Source organism: Grus americana, chromosome 21, assembly GCF_028858705.1.
Source record: "Grus americana isolate bGruAme1 chromosome 21, bGruAme1.mat, whole genome shotgun sequence".
Taxonomy (NCBI): domain Eukaryota; kingdom Metazoa; phylum Chordata; class Aves; order Gruiformes; family Gruidae; genus Grus; species Grus americana.
This window is the reverse complement of record NC_072872.1, coordinates 1192650-1204700: the sequence shown is the minus strand read 5'-3', so window position 1 is coordinate 1204700 and position 12051 is coordinate 1192650. Positions and strand designations below refer to the sequence as shown.

The window sequence follows — 12051 nt, the reverse complement described above, 5'->3', positions numbered from 1 at the left end:
GGCATCGCCGGCATCCCCGACCGCGCCCCAACCCCGGCGCTGGGGCTTCCCAGAAACCAGGCGGTACCCAGCTATGTTTAACCGGTCCCGGGGTGCTTCGTGGTTTTTGGGGGTTCGGGGGGGGGGGGGGGGGTAAAAACCACTTTTTCTTGGCTGGGGATCTGGCACGAAGCCGGTGGCCGCCGGGGCTGCCGGCCAAACGCTGCTCCCGATGCCAGGTTGGCCGCCGGAGCTGAAAAATGGGGGGGGGGAGGTTGGGGGTGAAGGCATTGCCTGTCACGTTTTGGGGTACCCGTAGCACCCCAAAAATAGGGGAAAAAAAAATCAAATCAAGGCTTTTCTCAGCCTGGCTGCCACAAAAGCCTCGAAATTTGGGTAAATGACCCCAAACCTGGGTGGATTTGGGGTGTTTTTAAGACCACGTTGCGCATCAGCCCCCGCCGCTGTTGGGGTTTTGGGGACACCCCACCCCCCCCCAGATACTGGGGACCCCCCCCCCCCCAGCATCCCCCAGCCGTAGCGATAAATAAACCTTTATTTTGTACAGGACTCACGGGAAACACAAACACAATTTGGGGGGGGCTTGAAAAAAATCCCCCCCCCCCCCAAATTCCAGCACCCAACCCGTTCCGGAGCTTTTTTGCCTTAAAGTAAAAAGGGGGGGGGGCGGGGGGAACCCCACTTTGGGTTTACCCCGGATTTGAAACCCCCCCTCCTTTTTTTGGGGGGGGTGGGTGGCGCTTGGGTTGGACCTGCTCTTCATTTTGGGGGGGCCCCCCCATGTGGCATTGGGGGTCACTGTGGAGAGGGGGGGCCCGCTGTGGTCCGTCACCCCCCCAAGGGACATTTGGGGTGACGGGGATTGTCTGGGGGGGGGACACACCCCCATTTTCGGGGACGTCCCCCCCAGCTCCTGCACAGGGGACGATGGCTTCAGCTCCTGGCACGGGGGTGGCACACGGGGCGGGGGGGGCGAAGCGGTGACCCCCCCCGGGGATGGGGGGGTGACTATGAGCCCTGTGCGGAGGGAGGTCAGTGGGGGCACCCCAATACGGGTGCCCCCATACTGGGGTGCGCTGGGGGGGGGGCACAGCCTCACCGGGTTACTGGGGGGCCGCTCCAGCTGGATTTTGATCTCGGGGCAGGGGGGGTCGAGGGGGCGGCAGCCTGGGGGGAAGGGGGGGGCCGTGAGCACCCCGGGGGGTCCCCCAGCCCCGCGGTGGCCTAACGCCCCGGTGATGGGCTACCTGGGGGGGTACCGGGGGGGTCATCCGGCCAGGGGGTGTCGGTGAAGGTGTCGCGGTGGGTCCCCGAAGGCGAGCGGCTCTCCTAAGGGTGCAGAGGGGGCGTCAAGCGGGCGCTGCCCCCCCAGCACCCCGCACCCAGCACCCCCCTCGGCCCCCCGGTACCCTGCCCGGCTCGCTGGGCTCCTCGGCGGCGCTGCCGAAGCTGCTGGCGCTGGAGGACGAGCGGGAGAAATTCGGTGGCTCCGGCTTCTCGGTCCTGCCAAGGGACGGTCCCCAGAGCCCCCGGGGACGGGCTGGCACCGCGCTGCGTGGGCACCGCCACGGCCCGCCGCAACGCCACGCCGTCCCCGCGTCACCCTGTCCCCGCACCATCGCGTCCCCGGGATGTCCCGTCCCCGTACCACCTGGTCCCCAACGCCATCCCGTCCCTGGGCCATCCCGTCCCCGGGATGTCCCAGCCCCGTGTCACCCTGTCCCCACGCCATCCCGTCCCTGGGCTGTCCCAGCCCTGTGTCACCCTGTCCCTGTGATGTCACAGCTGTGTCACCTGTCCCCACACCATCCCAGCCCTGGCACGTCCCACCCCAGTGCCACCCCATCCCCATGTCCCTCATCACCACACCAACCTGTCCCCATGCCACCCCCCTGTGCCACCCCACCTCCACCCCACCCTGACCCCAAGCCACACCCACCCCAGGCCACCAAAGTGTCACCCCAACCCCGTGCCACCCTACCCCACCCCCCCTGCATCCCCCCGTGTCCCTGTGCCACCCTGTCCCCGTGCTGTCCCATGCCAACCATCCCGGTGCCACCTCGTCCACGTACCGCCCCACCCCAGTGACCTCCAGTCCCCACGTCACCCCATCCCAGTTGCCACCCTATCCCTGTGTCACCCTGTCCCCATGTCACCCCATCCCAGTGTCACCCCATCCCAGTGTCACCCCATCCTGGTGTCACCCCATTCCCATGCCACCCATGTCACCCTGTCCCCATGTGACCCCATCCCGGTGTCACCCTGTCCCGGTGTCACCCTGTCCCCGTGCCCTCCAGTGCCGGTGTCACCCCATCCCAGTGTCACCCCATCCCGGTGTCACCCCATCCCGGTGTCACCCTGTCCTGGTGTGACCCAGGCCCGGTGTCACCCCGTCCCAGTGTCACCCAGTCCCGGTGCCCTCCAGTCCCAGTGTCACCCCATCCCAGTGTCACCCCATCCCAGTGTCACCCAGGCCCAGTGTCACCCAGGCCCAGTGTCACCCCATCCCCATGCCACCTCATCCCGGTGTCACCCCATCCCAGTGTCACCCAGTCCCAGTGTCACCCCATCCCCATGCCACCTCATCCCGGTGTCACCCCATCCCAGTGTCACCCAGTCCCAGTGTCACCCCATCCCCGTGCCCCCCTCCCGGTGTGGGACCTGTCAGGGTGCCGGCGGCTCTCGGGGGAGCTGTGTGTGGAGCTGGCGCCCTCGGGGGCTGCGGCGGGGCCGTCCCTGGGGGGAGGCGGCCGGGCAGTGAGGGGACCCCGGGAGGGGACACCGGGCGGTGCCACCCCCCCCCGCCCCCGGGACCGGCGCTCACCTGCCGGCCGGCGCCTCCTGGATGCTCTCGATACCGATAGCGCTGGAGCGGCGGGAGCCGAGCGGGCCGGGCCGCCGCCGTGACGGGCTCTTCCCGGGCACCAGCAGCGCCTGCGGGTCACCGTTAACCGGGAACCGGGGCGGGGGGGGACGGGGCGGGGGGGTCCGTGCCGGGGGTACCCACCTCTTCCACCGAGCCCAGCCCGATGGCGCTGCCGCGGCGTCCCCGCCGGCTCCCGGGCACCAGCAGCGACTGGGGGCGGCACCGGGGGGGGCGGCGTGACCCGGGGGCGGGGGGGCGGGGCCCCGGGAGGGGCGGGGCCGAGGGCGGGGCTTAGGCGGAGGGGCGGGGCCAGACGCCCGGGGAAAGGGGCGGGGCTTGTGAGCGGGGCGGGGCTGACGCGCACGAGGGGCTGCCTGGGGGTGTGGCTTAGCGGGAAGGGGCGGGGCTACCGCGCTTTAGGGGCGGCCCTGTTCCCTAGAGGGGGCGTGTCCTCCCGGGGTGGGCGTGTCCTCAGCCAGGCGCCGGCGGGCGGATTGGCTGGGCGGTGGGCGGTGGGCGTGGCCAGCGCGGTGGGGGCGGGTCAGGGGCGGGGCACTCGGGCAGGAGCCGCCCGGGGATGGGGGGGGCGGGGGGCGCTGGGGAGGTCCCCGGGGGGGGGGGGGGGGGGGTGTCCCGGCCCCACGGCCTCCAGGGAGCAGCGCCCGGGGCCGCCCGGCATCCCCGCCCCGAGGTGGGGGGGTGCGTGGGTGGGTGGGGGTGTGTGGGGGTGACGGGTGACACCCCCCCCCCCGTGTCCCACCTTGAAGGACTCGAAGAAGCCCGGGGCGGCGGCGCCGTTGTCGGGGCGCTCGTCGTCGGGGCCGAGCCCCAGCATGGCCTGGCTGCGGGCCTGCAGCTCCTCGTGCAGCGTCTCCAGCAGCGCCGCCCGCGTCCGCTCCTGCGCACCCGCACCGCTGCCCGCCGCGCCGCCCCACGCGAGACCGCCCCCGCCCCCCCGTGTCCCCACCCCCGCCCACCCCCGCTCCCGCGCAGCCCACGCGGCCCCCACGTGCACTGCACCCACAGCACGCGCAGCACCCAGCGTGCGTGGCACCCACGCACCCGGCACTCCTGCAGGCGCGGCACCCACGTGCGCGGCACCCACGCGGCGCACAGCACCCAGTGTATGCGGCACCCACACCCACAGCAGGCACGGCACCCACACCCACGCCACCGCTGCAGGCACCACCCCCCCCATGCCCCGCAGCACCCAGTGTACGTGGAACCCCCCCCCCAGAGCACCCAGTGTACACGGCACCCACGTGCACAGCACCCATTGCAGGCACAGCACCCACACCCACAGCACCCACAGCCCCACTGTGTGCCCAGCACCCACATTGTGCCCAGCACCCACGTCCCCCCCGCATGCCCACTCCCCTTGCAGGCGCACCCCCCCAGATACGCAGCACCCCCGTGCTCAGCACCCAGCACCCACGTTTGCACCCACCTCCAGCTTGGCGAACTTCTCGGCCTTGTAGCAGGCGTACTCGGCGTTGATGAGCTTCGTCAGCAGGAACTCCTGGAACTCGGGGCCCTGCGGGGGCGAGGGGTGGCCCTGGGTGGGTGCCACGCGGAGAGACCCCCCCGCCCCCCAGCAGCACCCACGGGTGCTCACCTTCCTGAAGACGGCAGGGTCGGGCAGCGGCGGGCCGAAGAAGGGCACGTCGTCGCGGGCGGTGACGGAGACCTGCGGCGGGTGGGTGTGAGAGGGCACCCGGCTGCACCCCGTGGGGATGGGGAAGCTGAGGCACGGGGGTACCTTGTAGAGGGTGCCCCGGGAGCCGCCCTGCTCCAGCTGCACCACCACGAAGGCGTGGAGGAAGTTGGAGGCGATCATGTCGGGGACGAAGGGGGTGTTCTCGTCCTGGAACACGACGGCCACGATGTCGTTGCCGATGTGACGCTTGCGCTGCAGCTGCGGGGACACGGGGGGGACACGGGGGGAGGTCACACGGAGGGGCAAAGGGAATGGCAGATCCCGTGCCCCATAGATGCCCCCCAGCACCCATGGGTGCCCCCAGAGGTTTTGCATCCTATAGATGTATAGATGCTCTCCCCAGCACCCATGGGTGCTCCTGGAGGTTTTGCATCCTATAGATGCCCCCCCCCCCCCCCAGCACCCATGGGTGCCCCTGGAGGTTTTGTGCCACATAGACACACACACCCCCCAGCACCCAGAGATGCTCTGCCAGGCCCCTGCATCCCATAGACGGTCCCCAGCACCCATGGGTGCCCTTGGAGGTTTTGAAGCCCATAGACACCCCCAGCACCCATGGGGTGCGCTGCTAGCCCTTGTGCCCCATAGATTCCCCCCCGGCACCCAGGGGTGCCCTACCAGCCCCTGCATCCCTTAGCAGCCCCCCCAGCACCCAAGGGTCCCCTTGGGGCTTTTACATCCCATAGATACCCCCCCAGCACCCATGGGGTGCTCTGCTAGCCCTTGTGTCGTGTCCTCCCCCAGCATCCATGGGTGGCCTTGGAGCTTTTGCATCCCATAGACACCTCCCCAGCACCCATGGGTGGTGCCCTAGTAGCCCCTGCACCCCATGGACATCCCCCTGCACCCACGGGTGCCCCAGGAGCCCCTCGCACATCCCCCAGCACCCCAGGGTGCCCTGCCAGCCCTTGCACCCCACAGGGATGCCCCAGGACCCCCATCCCCCCAAGCACCCATGTGTGTCCCCCCCAAGCCTTCCCCCCCCCTTCCCCCACACCCCCCAGCACCCATGGGTGCCCCACCTGCTGGGCATCCCCCTCGGTGTAGGGCAGCTTGGTGGAGACGTGGAACATGATCTCCTTGTCGCGGAAGTGGCAGTAGATCGACTCGCTGCCCGTCTGCCCGTGGGTCACATCCAGCCCCCCCCGAAACCTGGGTGGGGGGTGAGGAACAGGCACCCTGACCCTTGGGGTCCGTGGGTGCCCCCCACCCAGCACCCCGTCACGCACCCCTTGAAATCCCGCAGCTGCACCCGTTGACCCAGGACGTCGAGGAATTCGGCGAACGCTGGGCTCTCCTCCGTGGTGCCGAAAAGCTCCTCCTCGGAGGTCTGCGGTGGGGTGGGGGTGGGTGTCAGCACCCACCCGGGACCCCCCCCACGCCCTAACCCCCACCCACCCCACCCCATACCTGCCCCAGTTTTTGGTAGATCACCCCAAATTTGAAGTGGTTGCTGAGCACGTGCTCGTCGAAGGCGAGGATGAGGCGGGACGCCTGCAGGGTCGGGAGGGGGCGGAGGTTGGGTTGAGGCACCCCGGGATGCCCCCCACCCATGGGTGCTCACCCCCCGCCCCCTGTTCACCTTGGGGTAGAGCACGGGGTAGAAGCGATCCACGTTGATGTCCTCGCACACCAGCTGTGGGGAGGATTGGTGATGCGATGGGTGGCCCAGGGTGGGGGAGCACCCATGGGTGCTGCCAGAGGTGTTGCACCCACCTTGGCCATCTGCACCACATTGGGGAACTCGGCCAGGCAGGAGATGGGCACCACGTCGTGCAGGGTGCGGGCGCGGGTGCTGCGGGGTGAGGCGGGGGTCAGGGTGGCCCCCTGCCCCCAGCCAGCACCCATGGGTGTCCCCTGGCACCCTGCTCACCGCAGCAGCAGGTGGAGGTGCTCCTGCTCGTCGTACTTGAGTGAGAAGACGAGGTGTCCCAGCGCCGGGTCCAGGGAGTAGTAGTTGAAGTGCTCCTGTGGGGAGGGGGCCAAGCACCCGTGACCGCGCCAATGGGTGCTCCTGCCAGCAGGCACCCGTACCATGGGGCACCCACACCATGGGGCACCCACTCATGCAAGCATCCATGTCTGTGGGACACCCAGGTCCATGGGTACCTATGCCTGGAGGCACCCATTCCTATGGAGCACCCATGCCCATGGTACACCACCGTCTATGGAGAACCCACACTCATGGGCACCCGTCTCCATGTCTGTGGGGTACCCATGCCTATCAGCACCAATATCCATGAGCACCCATGCCTATGGGGCACCCATGGCTGTGGGCCACCCATCTTACTGATGCTTGTAGGTTCCTCATGCCCATGGATGCCCATGTCCGCAAGTACCCATGCTATGGGGCATCCAGGTCCCTGAGCACCCATAACCCTGAGCACCCGTCCCCATGGGGCACCCATGTCCATGAGCGCCCACAGATACCACCACCTATGGAGCGCCTACACTGATGGGCGTCCATGCAATGGGCCACCCACACCCATGAGTACCCATGCCATGGGGCACCCAAGTCCTTGAGCACCCATATCCACGGGCACCCATACTTATGGACCCCCCCATGTTCATGAGCACCCACACCCACAGACACCACCACCTATGGAGCACCCACATCCGTGAGCACCCATACACACAAGTACCCATGCCATGGGGCACCCATGCCATGGGGCACCCATGTCCCCGAGCACGCATACCCACGGGTCTCCCATGCCCATAGATACCCACACCCATGTCCACAAGCACCCATGAGCATAAGCACCCATGTTTATGGGTTCTCCATGCCCGAGCCCACCCATACTCATGGGGAACACACCCACCCCCACCCACCCATGCCTGGAGCACCCATGGGGCCTCACCTTGCCCAAGAAGTGCTTGCGGTAGATCTTGGCCGTGTGGTTGCCCTCAAGCCTTGCCCGGGTGCTGGGTGCTGGGGTGGGGGGGGACTCGGGTGCCCCGCTCAGCTGGTGGTTGGTGCCCTCGATCCAGTAACCCCCAAACTGCGGCAGGAGGATGAGGGGGAACGGCCCCTCCCGGCCCAGCACCTGCACCCACAGCCGAGGTGGGTGCTCCAGCCACCCACCCATCAACCCACCCACCCGCCCAGCCGCTCGCCTGCCCTTGCACCCATCTCCGGAGGGCAGCGGGTGCTCTACCTCGTGCACGCTGGGGTAGGGGATGTAGTCCTCCTCCGTCTACAAGACAACGGGGTGGGTGAAGGCCAAGCTGGCACCCATGGGTGCTGCTTGGGTGCCCCCACCCCAGCGACGCCTACCTTGAGCGGTGGGGGGACAGCGTGGTGCTGCTGGGCCATCCTGCCGCCCTGTGGGAGACGGGGGCTGTGGGTGCCCTCACCCCACCGTGGAGGGTGGGCACCCTTGGGTGGGGAGCACCCGTGGGGGCTTACCTCGGGGTGGGGTGGCCGAGGGGGTGGCGGTACCGGTTGGGGACACGTCTAGGTGGGGACACGGGGGGGTCCAGTGGGGTCCATGGTGTTTCCTGAGGGAGAGGGGTGCTCCCCCACAGCTCCTTGCCGCGACGCCTGGCCGCACGGGCAGCGGCGTTACCCCTGAAGCCTACTGATGGCAGCAAGCCAAGCGCCACCTCGCTGGCTGCCGGAAGCCGGTGGCCCAGGAGCAGCGGGTGCCGGGTGACTCCACGGGTGGGTGCCCAGCTGCTGAGGCCCCCCCAAACTCATCGCACCCCCCCACCCCGACCCCCACCCCGACCCCCACCCCGAAGGGCGCCCTCTGCCGGCGGGAGGCGGCGCCGCGCGGGGCAGCACCACGGACAGCGCCGAGCACGGGCGGGACCGGCCCTGGTGCAAACCCCCCCCGGCCTCGTGCAGGCACAACCGTGGTGTAAATGGGGGTGTGGGGGGGTGTGGGGGGGTGTGTCCCGTGCAAACACCCCCCGGGAGCGTGAGACCCTCGTGCAAGAATGAGCCCTGGTGCAAACGCGCCCCCGTCCCTGTGCAAACACGGCGGCGTGCAAGCGCGTCCCCGGTGCAAAAGTGACGCTGGTGCAAATGCACCCCATCCCCGTGCAAACGCGACCGTGGTGCAAACACGACTGCGTGTAAGCGCACCCCTCGTGCAAGCGTGACCCATCCCTGTGCAAGCACAACCCTCGTGCGAACACCCCGTGCAAACACAACTGCGTGCAAATGCGACAATGTCACGCGACCCCGTGCAAACACGGACCCTCGTGCAAACGTGACCCATCCCCGTGCAAACACAGCCCCTCGTGCAAATGCAACCCTCGTGCAAATGCGACCCATCCCCGTGCAAACACAGCCCCTCGTGCAAACACGGCCCGTCCTCACGCACCCGTGGGCCGCAGCGTGACCCTGCCGGGCAGTGGGGTCCGGGGGGGCTCCCCCATCGCCCCCCCAGCACCCAAGGGGGGGAGTCCCGGGGGGGGGTAGCACCGCGGGGGGTGGGGGTGTGACCCAAATATGGGGCCAGGCTCGGGGGGGGGGAGTTGGGGGGGCCATGGGGGGCAGATTGCGGGGCCTGGGCTGGGGGGGGGGATGGAAGGGGGGGGGCAGGTGATGGGGCCAGGACGGGAGGGGCAGAAAAGGGGGGGCAGGTTTTGGGGTAGCCGGGGGGGGCAGGTTTGGGAAGGCGGGGGGGGTGATTAAAGTGGGGGGGGGGCAGGTGGGGGGGCAATTCATGGGGGAGATATTTGGGGGGGGCAGGTACCTGGGGGCTGACCCCGCCCCCCCCCCCCCCCCCCGGACGCCGGGGTCCCCCCGCCCAGACCCGGAGCATCCCCCCCCCCCCGGTACCGGCAGCGGCTGAAGGTCACCGGGTGACGGTTCCCCCCCGGGGCTGCGCCGGGGCGGGGGGTGTCTGCGGAGGGACCGCGGTGCCCGGTGCCCGCGGGGCGGCACTTACCGGCGGGGCGGCGGGGCCGGTACCGGAGCGGGGGCCGGGGCCGGTACCGGAGCGGAGCGGAGCGGGGCCCCCACCGCTCGCAGCCACCGCGCCGCGTCACGTGCGGCGGGGCGGGGCGGCCCCTCCGGGGGCGGCCGGCACCGGGAACCGGCACCGGAACCGGGAACCGGCCCCGGGGAACCGGCAACCTGGAACCGGCCCCGGGAAAACGGCCCCGGGAACGGGGATGCTGGCAGCGGGGACGGCGTCACCCCCGGCATGGGACCCCCCCCCCCCCAGCACCATCCCGCCCCCCAAATCCCTCCCTGCGCCCCGGGAACCGTCTCCCCGCCCCCCCCTCCCCGGTACCGGGTACCGCTCTGCCCAGCCCCCACTAACGGAGCAGGGGGAACCCTGCCCCCCTCCCCGGCACCCAGGGCCCCCCCCCCGGGCCATGTGGGTGACGGCAGGGACACCCCGGCCCCGGGGCCCTCGAGGAACGGCCGGCAGCGCCGCGGGGCCCGGTGCCAGGGCGGAAGGAGCCGGGAGCTGGCACCGAGCCCCGGCCACGCAGCCGGGTCTGTGCCCCGGGGAAAGGGGCAACCCCGGGTGGCCGCCGTACGCCGAGACCCCCCGCGCCAAATCGGGGCGATTCCCGCCGCCGCGTCCCATCCCGACCCCCCCAGCGCCCGCGTGGCGGAGCGGGACGCGCGGCGAGGTGTTAAAAAATAGAACAGCGCTTTAATAAAGCTTCCACAGCTCGAATGACGATTTTAATCCGATAATGTTCGCAAATAACAGAGAAAACGGTAACTGGGCCTTCGATCGCATCGTGTACCTGCGGCCTCCGGCACACGCGGCGATGCCGCCGCCGCCGCACATCGCTTCTGGGAAACGCCACCCCGGCTCCTTCCTTCCCGCTGAGTTTAGACTTGAATTTTGCAACATTATAAGCTCAAGGAAGAGATATTTTTTTTTATATAACATTAAAAAAATTAACAGTAAATTGGAAAAAAAAAAAAAATTCCAGGGAATATGTACACAAGCGAGTGCTTCAGTCTGGGAAGAAGAAAAGCTCCTGGCTGTTCCCGAAGGATGGAGCGGCTTTGGTGCACCGAATTCCTGCTGCCGTCTTTACCTTGGGAAAGAACACGCGGGTCCAAATTGCTCCAAACCCCACTTTTTAAGAGCTCCACGGCCCCAAACGCCGGCTGCTTCGCCCCAAAACCCCCCAGGGACGGAGCAAAGGGCGGCTGCGATTCTTCGGATAAAAAAGATAACGTTTAAAATGAACGCTACCGAGGGCGTGGGGAGGGGCTATGTGCCCCCCTTGCCTCTTCTCACAGCCCCCGAATCCTGCAATCCTTTAAAAAAAATAAAAATAAAGCCGATGGGGCAGCAACCCCACTCTCCGCAGCACATTGGGCCGCAGAAACAAGTTAAAAGGAAGAGGAAACGTCTGACTTGGTTACAGAGACGCCTCGACAGACCTTTTTCTGAGGTCTGGAAGCGGTACGCTGTTTCCTGCTACTAACAGGCAAAGGGAGAGATTTTTTTCTGGGAGCTACAGATGTAAAAAAAAAACAAAACCCAAACAAACCCAAATAATTCTTAGTGCATTCGTGAAAAATGAGAACAGAAGGGGGGAAAAAACCCAACCAACAAACCCTCAACACGCCACCCACCCGCATCCCCTCTGCCGTCTCCTGACAGCCCCGGAGGAGAGGAAAAGACGTTATCAAAAGTCGTTAAAATACCCCACGTGTCTTAAAAATAAAATAAAATAAAATAAAGCCCACAGTTCACAAAGACCAGGTGGGGGGGGGGGAAGAAAAAGGAAAAGAAAATCATCATCATCAAACTTTTGGAAGCGAAGGCGAGCGGCTGAGAAGCCGGCGAGGAAGGCGGCTCCCCATCCTCTCCGTGACGGAAGGCTTTCGGAGGCAGACCACAGCTTACGTTTTGGGTTAAATAGATCAAGTTTTTGTGTTTTGTTTCGAAAGAGCTAGACATTCCTCACGAGTAACAATTTCTTTACTTCCATGCTGTACTGAAAGAGCAAGAGCGGCTCAAAGACAGGATTAGCTGCAGGTTACGCCTAAAGAGTTACTGGAGGAGAGATGGAGACGGTTCGGATCTACCGGATTGCATCCCCTTTGCGGAGGGACGAGCGCGGCGCGGGACTCGAGGCAGGGAATACACCAGAACGCCTCCCGTCTCCCTCGCCCGCGAACACGAGATGCTTTTACTGCCGCTAAACTTTCCAACCTTCCTCTTGCTTTATTAAATATAAAATCGGGAACGTTCTCTTGAAGGCGGGATGTCCTTCAGTGCAATCTGCTTTGACATAAGGCATTTTTTTTTTTTTTTTTTTTTTTTTTTTTCTCTCGGGGAGGGGTGCCCAGTCATTTCAGAACAGGTTTCTGCCTTCTGGAAGAGTCAAAGAGTTCACTCCTGTATCCACCTTTTTTTTTTTTTTTTTTTTTTTAAATTATTTTAATGCCCTACCATGTCAAAATCCTCTTCCCTTCTGGTCGTTCTTCTGTTGTGTTTAGAAAAGCATCAGTGTCCGAGTAAACCAGTCCCTGAGG

At 66.5% G+C, this 12051-nt stretch overlaps 2 protein-coding genes across 9 annotated transcripts in view; both read right to left on the bottom strand.

Moving 5' to 3' along the window:
• Positions 1-525: 525 nt before the first annotated feature.
• Positions 526-9642, bottom strand: RAP1GAP (RAP1 GTPase activating protein). 5 transcript variants are annotated; one of them, XM_054849543.1, is made up of 22 exons: positions 9482-9640; positions 7990-8161; positions 7858-7905; positions 7739-7777; positions 7442-7627; positions 6457-6551; positions 6300-6378; positions 6166-6219; positions 5994-6077; positions 5813-5913; positions 5606-5735; positions 4626-4781; positions 4482-4553; positions 4314-4400; positions 3627-3764; positions 3008-3076; positions 2825-2934; positions 2662-2736; positions 1410-1503; positions 1248-1329; positions 1092-1167; positions 549-1008 (listed from the first exon to the last, which is right to left on the bottom strand). In XM_054849543.1, the coding sequence occupies exons 3-22, from the start codon at positions 7894-7896 to the stop codon at positions 690-692; spliced, it is 2085 nt and encodes a 694-aa protein (XP_054705518.1). In that variant the 5' UTR covers positions 7897-7905; positions 7990-8161; positions 9482-9640; the 3' UTR covers positions 549-689. The 5 variants fall into 5 exon arrangements, with proteins under 5 accessions (XP_054705516.1, XP_054705517.1, XP_054705514.1 ...); XM_054849541.1 differs by having other exon boundaries at positions 526-1167; positions 7990-8081; positions 9482-9642; XM_054849542.1 differs by having other exon boundaries at positions 526-1167; positions 7990-8037; positions 9482-9642.
• Positions 9643-10212: 570 nt separating this feature from the next.
• The window catches only part of USP48 (ubiquitin specific peptidase 48), a 28989-nt gene continuing 27150 nt past the window's right edge, over positions 10213-12051 (bottom strand). For all 4 annotated transcript variants that reach the window (XM_054849537.1, XM_054849535.1, XM_054849533.1 and 1 more), the window contains one exon: positions 10213-12045. In XM_054849537.1, coding sequence (XP_054705512.1) covers positions 12023-12045 — 23 coding nt within the window. In that variant the 3' untranslated portion in view covers positions 10213-12022. The remainder of the gene's footprint in view (positions 12046-12051) is intronic.

Excerpts from the sequence above, each read along its gene's own strand:
- RAP1GAP (XM_054849541.1), bottom strand. The coding sequence starts at position 7,896 with ATGGCCCAGCAGCACCACGCTGTCCCCCCACCGCTCAAG. Across the intron at positions 7,778-7,857 it reads CTGTCCCCCCACCGCTCAAG|ACGGAGGAGGACTACATCCC; the intron begins GTAGGCGTCGCT and ends GTTGTCTTGTAG. Across the intron at positions 1,330-1,409 it reads AGCCCAGCGAGCCGGGCAGG|GAGAGCCGCTCGCCTTCGGG; the intron begins GTACCGGGGGGC and ends CTGCACCCTTAG.